The sequence below is a fragment of the Miscanthus floridulus genome, chromosome 7 (assembly GCF_019320115.1).
Source record: "Miscanthus floridulus cultivar M001 chromosome 7, ASM1932011v1, whole genome shotgun sequence".
Lineage (NCBI taxonomy): Eukaryota > Viridiplantae > Streptophyta > Magnoliopsida > Poales > Poaceae > Miscanthus > Miscanthus floridulus.
This window is the reverse complement of record NC_089586.1, coordinates 114995528-115002184: the sequence shown is the minus strand read 5'-3', so window position 1 is coordinate 115002184 and position 6657 is coordinate 114995528. Positions and strand designations below refer to the sequence as shown.

General features: G+C 44.1%; 1 protein-coding gene across 1 annotated transcript; it reads left to right on the top strand.

Annotated features, from left to right (window-relative positions):
* The first annotated feature begins 3080 nt into the window (after positions 1-3080).
* LOC136464357 (transcriptional activator hap3-like) lies at positions 3081-3761 on the top strand. Its single transcript, XM_066463316.1, has 2 exons — positions 3081-3122; positions 3223-3761. The coding sequence occupies exons 1-2, from the start codon at positions 3101-3103 to the stop codon at positions 3759-3761; spliced, it is 561 nt and encodes a 186-aa protein (XP_066319413.1). The 5' UTR covers positions 3081-3100.
* Positions 3762-6657: the final 2896 nt, after the last annotated feature.

The window sequence follows — 6657 nt, the reverse complement described above, 5'->3', positions numbered from 1 at the left end:
TGAAGCCGAGTACAAGTCTTTAGCCAATGCGACGGTGGAGATGATGTGGATTCAACGATTGTTAATAGAACTTGGTATATCACACTCCCCGGTGGCTCGGTTGTGGTGTGACAACATTGGTGCTAAGTACTTGTTTGCTAATCCAGTTTTCCATGCCAGGACGAAGCACATAGAAATCGATTTTCACTTTGTGCGTGAACGGGTGGCGCAAAAACTGTTGGACATCAGATTTATTAACACTGGTGATCAGGTAGCTGATGGTTTTACAAAGCCTATTTCTGCAGCAAAGTTACGAGAATTTAGATTCAATCTCAACCTTGTAAGTGGCTGAGATTGCAGGAGGATGTTAAATGATGAGATATTCAGTTAGGAGTTGATATGCTCCGGTGATCGTAAACATGGTGATATTATCCCACAATTGTAGCTAGGGTTTGTTGTAGTCTAACTGCTTCATGTAATCCCTGTACAATACCTCTATATAATGAAACACCGAGAGCCCTGAGGGGTATCTCATTGCTGCATATTTCCTTATAGGTTGGCCCAAGTTATTGCCTTCTTTTAGCCTAGCGGCCCGGATATAATCTTTTGAAGTGTATAAGTCAATTTGGTCTTTCAGAAGGGTTGTTACAAAGCCCAGAAGGAAACAAAAACATAAGTCGGGGGGTGAGGTGTGTGTGTGTGTGGTGGTGGGGGGGGGACAGGAACAACATATGTTGGAGGGGTGAATTTCAGGTGGGAGAAAGAGTTGGTGGTCATAGGTGGGAGTGGGATGGAGCGATTGGGGTTAGCGTTGGTGCCGATGATGTGGGTGAGGTTATGTTGGGACAGGTGGTGTAGGGACACATGGTGTAATGACATGTGGGTGGAGGCGATTGGGGTAGTGGGAGCAACCCTTAGGTAGGGCATCTATCTATAGGGCGGCATTGACACACTCGGGTTGGCAATGAACGTGGCACCCACAACGGCAGCAGTCCATAGGGTCGTGATAGTCCCGCACAAAGTGAGTTGCGGAGAGGCAGCAAAAGCACCTGACTGAGGAGGGGGCATTTGGAAAAGCTTCGGCGTTGAGCTTGGGAAGTGGGGGTGGAGGAAGGAGGGCTTTCAAGTATGATGTTGCGGTTAGTTGGGGGTGGAGTAAAGGATGAGTCGACTCCCTACAATGTCCCATTTGGTGTGGCAGAGGCATGTCTTGTCCCTGAGCGATGGGCATCCTTGAGGGAGACAAGACATGAGGAGGGGGTTCAATCAAGGGTAGGAGATCTTTGAGCTGGCAAGATTGGTTGGGAATATCACCGGTCTCCACGAGCCACACTCCAAGCGTTGGTTCCTAAGGCTATGAGGAGCGGTGGATGTTGGGGCTATTAAAAGCTCTTCTTCGTCCTCTAGAGTCTCAGCCGTTGCTAGGGCACCGTTGAGGTCACAATGCAGCCAGAAGCGGTTTGCACCCAAGATGAGCACATCATGCATGAGGATAAGATTGGCAACATTAGGGCTAAAGATAAATAGTTCAGAAATGACAAGATAGGCGAAAGTGGCGTGAAGCAGCATATGTGGCATGCAGAGGTGGAAAGAGAGCATGCTAGAAACATAAAGCAACTGAAAAGTAAGGTGATCGATCTAGGCAGGGAAGTAGTAACCCAATGAACGTCCGGAGGTGAGTGAAGGATGGAGGGTAATGGGTAATACATCAGAGTGAAGGTCATAAAAAACAGGGTTGTAGAAGGTGATCCCTGTCTTGGGCATGTTGATGACAATATGTAGCTGGCGCCCTTTCTTTCCCCTAGTATGGGCTTCCACATTGTCATCGCACGGCCGGCAGTGGAGCTTGGCAAGCCATGCTGGCGGACAACCAATAATAGCACCTAGCATGCTGGTGGCCACTGCCACTGTTGCCGTCTTGAGGTGGGAATTCACTAGCGCGAGCTTTCTAGGACTCAGAGGTGGCGGTCGTGCTAGTTTGGTCGTAAGCGTCTCGTAGCTAGGGACGTGAGGGTTGACTCTCACACCTCTAGTGTTTCTTTTTTTAAAATAGTAAGTAGCTGAATATCCCATCCATTTTTTCCTAAAATTCCTTATCATTTAATAATACTTCAAACAATACTTTTTGTTGTTGTGATGATATTTCAAATAATATAGTAATTGCTTGACAGAATTTATTGCTTGCAAGATATGATATCTTTGGGCAGGATTCAACACTTAGCTTCAGGTAAGATTTTCTTCGAATGTACTTCTTCCGTTCAAATTTATAGGTTGTTTTAATTTTTTTTTTCAAATACATAACTTTCATTATATATCTAGACATATCGTATGTCTAGGTGTATATCAAAAGATATGTATCTAGAAAAATCAAAGTGATCTATAATTTAGGATAGAAGGTGGTACAATATATTCAATATTTGAAATATAGAGTATCCTGCTCCAGAGGACTTCAATGCTTGGCTGCGCTAAACAATAGCAGTTACAATTAATACTTGGGGAGGGGGGGCACCGAACTGATTTTCTGTAAAAAAAAAAAAAAAAAAAAAAAGAGAGGGCGGGGCTTGTTGAGATCTGAAAGCGTAGCACGGTTGCACAGGGGTCAACTCCGTGGGCTGCGCCAAACGGACGCACGCAAGCCAAAAGCCAAGCGCTCCCGACGTCGTCAGTCGTCACGACCCACGCCCGCGGCTCGCCTCCTTTTGGAGTTACCCTTCCTTCCAGGGCTACATCGGCAGGCGATCGAGATGCATGGGCATTAATTCATGAGCCGGGCAGTTGCGTCTGCCGGTAGGCGACCTGCCCTGCGTTGCGTCTGCCGGTAGTTGGGAGGCGAGCAGCAGCGACGCGGGCCGTGCAGCCAGGGCAAGAGCCCGGCAGGGCAGGGTTACGCGTCCGTGCGTGGATCCAGGTGCCGGGGGGCCTCGCGACCGTGACGCCGCGGCACCCCACCGTCCCATGTGTTGCTTCCTGCGTCCGGGCCTGCGTGTACCCAATCAGTAGTAGCCCCTGTAGCAGACACTCAACCCGGCACGGCTGCTATAAATAGGGAGGATCCCATGGCAAGAGACTCATCACCACAAGTTTACAGCACACACGGGAGTGTGCGAGAGAGAGGGAGAGGATGGGCCTTAAGGCGAAGCAATGTATGCAAGTGATAGTATCTCTACTTAACGTGATGGCTGCAAATTAGAAGCACACTGTGATCCAGCTAACAATTTCTTGGTTGGGTTTGGGTGCGTGCAGGTCCTGCGAAGAAGGGCGGCCGTGACGACAAGGTCGCCGCGTCGTCGTCGGACGGGGAGGGAGTCACGGGCACCCGCGGGCTGCCGATGACTAACCTCGTGCGCCTCATGCGACAGGTGATCCCCAAGCGCGTCAAGATCTCCTCGCGCGCCAAGGATCTCACGCACGACTGCGCCCTCGAGTTCGTCGGCTTCCTCACCGGCGAGGCGGCCGAGCGGGCCACGGCGCAGCACCGCCGCACCATCGCGCCCGAGGACTTCACGTGCTCGCTCCAGGCGCTCGGCTTCGACGACTACGTCAAGCCCATGAGCACGTACATCAGCCGCTACCGCGAGCAGGTCAACCCCGCCGGCTACCGCGGGTTCGCGCGGCGCCCTCCTCCCCCTGCGACGGTGGTGGCGGCCGCCACGGCGGCGCCATGCGTTTCCGATGAGGAGACGCATGGTCGTGTTGCCCGACATGGAGAGTGTGATGATGGCGGGAGCACGTCGGTGCACGCGCCCACGCCGAGTGCGCACACTTCACCTGATAACATGTGACCGCTTCACAGTTTGATCCGTTGCATCATGCATGGTTGCACGGTCGGCTTGCGAGCATAGCGAACGACCAGAGCCGTTCATGCACTACGAATACGTAGGAGTACCAATCGGATTATTGAAGAAGAAGCAGGCTACCTCCGTGTGTATCGCGATGTTCGTTGTCTTGTACTCCTATGCTGACTCTTTTATTATAATCACAAAAAATATATAAAGTTATCTGAGTCTTACAAAAGGCTAAATAGTACTCCATCTATGGCTCTGTCCCAAATTATAATTCATTTTAACTTTCTTAGAGAGTCATCTCAAGTTTGAATAAAATTTTATATAATAAAATAATAACATTTATGATACCAAATAAGTATCATTAGATTTTTTATAAACTATATTTTTATAGTATACCCATTTGATGTTATAAATCTTTATAATTTTCTCTATAATTTTGATTAAACTTGAGATGTTTTAACTCTTCAAGAAAGTTAGAATGAAAAGAGTATATGAAACATGATGTTTCTATATATTATCTTATGAATTATTCTACAGCACGGGAAATATGCGATCTAACTGTCCACTCTACTTTTGAAAAAAAAAATCTTTCTGGTTTTGAAAAGAGGTGGAGCGTGTGTGGAAAAAAAAACTAAACGCCTACCGGCACATGCGTGACCGCACATGAACAAGGGCCGCTCATGACGTTAGACCCACACGAAAAGGTATTCCCTATGTTTCAAATTATAAGTGGTTTGACTTTTCGAGATAATAACTTTTACTATGCATCTAAAAAAGACAAAATGACTTATAATTTGGAACAGATGGAGTAGAAATCACACAAAATCTAAAAAAAAGAAAAGAAAATCAAACTGCAAATTCAAAGTATATCAAGGAAAAAGCATCAACAATATCTTAAGTCAGACTAATGCATTCTCTATGTTTCTTCCCATTATATCTCCTCTCCGAACTCTTCCTATATCGTTTCTTGTTGGTATGATATGCAGAAGCTCGATCTGATAGCATTTAATTGCAACACTGATGTGATCTTAATATGTCCTTGGCCTTTGGATTGCTGGTTCCTTCACATCATTATCCAACCTGTAGGAAAGAACATTAGTTGACATTAAAGCTTCAGTTAAAGTGAACTAAGAATCTGAATAATGGTTTATGTTGTGTTAGGAACCTGCTTTATGTTGTGACTCTTTCATTATATCATAGAAGATATAATAAGAGTTACTGAATCTTACAAAACGCTATATAGAAGCCTGTTGGTTCCATATATCTTATGAATTGTACTACAACTTTGGTGTCCTGGAAACATACGATTCGATACCCATCCTACTTTTAGAAATAAATTAATTAACTTTCTATTTTTGGAAAGACATGGGGCATAAGCTGGAAAAAACTCGTGCTCCTGCAGGTGAACGTGCGACCGCATGCTAGCGAGCGCGGCTCGTGACATTGGGCCCACACAAAAAAGCACATGAGTATTCTATTCCCTAGCCAATTGTCTTATGACATTGGGTCCACACAAAAAAGCACATGTCGCAAGTTGTGTGCCTCCGGGTTGCGCGACCGTGGACAGACAAGTGCCGCGCATGACGTTAGACGCACACGAAAAAAACACGTAGGTATTCAAAATCCCCATACGTAACCCATATCAGATATAGAAATCACACAATATCCAGAAACTCACAGTAATCTTGATGTTTCAAATAAACATATTCAGACAAGTATATTGAGGGGAAAAGTCTACTTAACTCCCCACCTTTCATACATGGTCTACTTCACCCCCAACTATGAAATCGTCTGTTTTACCCACTGAATTTTCCAAAACCGTCTATTTTACTTCCTGGGCGGTTTTTTGCAGCGGGTTTGCTACAGTAATGGTGGGTTTGAATTTTTTTATTTTTGGTGAATCTTTGAAAAATCACAGTAAATCATAGAAAAATCATAAAATAAAAAATCTAATTTTGTTGAACTCCACATGAGTAGATCTACATAGTGAATATATAATACGATATGCTTTAGTACAAAAATTTTACTGTAGCCTTAGATTAATTGGAAAATCTAATTTTGTCTGTAATTAATTGGAATAATGCATAGCTGCAGCTTCTATGGTCCAATTGTGGTGAAATTTTTATGGTACGCTAATTATTGTATGCTTGAACTATAGTAAAAATTCCGTACTCATTGGACTATGTATAACTTAGTTATAGATAAATTCTAATTAATTACAGACAAAATTGGATTTCCCAATTGATCTAAAGCTACAAAAAAAATTTACTAAAGCATACCGTATTATATATTCACTGTGTAGATGTACTCATGTGGAGTCCAATAAAATTAGATTTTTCTATGATTTTTCAAAAATTCACCGAAAATAATAAAAAAAAAAGAAAATTCAAAACCACCGGCACTGTAGCAAACCTACTGTTACTGTAGCAAAAACCGCCGCTGAAAACCGCTCAGGGGATAAAATAGACGGCTTTAGAAAGTTCAGGGGGTAAAACAGACGGTTTCATAGTTGGGGGATGAAGTAGACCAAGTATGAAAGGTGGGGGATTAAGTAGACTTTTTCCTATATTGAGGCAAAAGTATCAACAGTACCCTAAATTAGAAATGCGTTTTCTATGTTTCTTCGTTCATATCTCCTCCCCAAATTTTTCCTATCTCGTTTCTTGATGGTACTTGATCTAATAGCAGGAGTTGGATCTCATAGCATATAATTGCAACATTGATGTGACCTTAACATGTTCTTGACCTTTGAACTATTGGTTCCTTCACATCATTGTCCTACATGTAGAAAAGAACATTAGTTGATATTAGAGCTATGACTAAAGTGGATTGGGAATCTAGCACTAGAACTTCCAATAATATTTGCTTCTTATGAACTGTACTACAACGTGAG

Bases quoted from the DNA above. Each gene is read 5' to 3' on its own strand.
- LOC136464357 (XM_066463316.1), top strand. From the start codon at position 3,101: ATGGGCCTTAAGGCGAAGCAAT. The intron at 3,123-3,222 runs GTATGCAAGTGA...GGGTGCGTGCAG, and splicing joins GGGCCTTAAGGCGAAGCAAT to GTCCTGCGAAGAAGGGCGGC.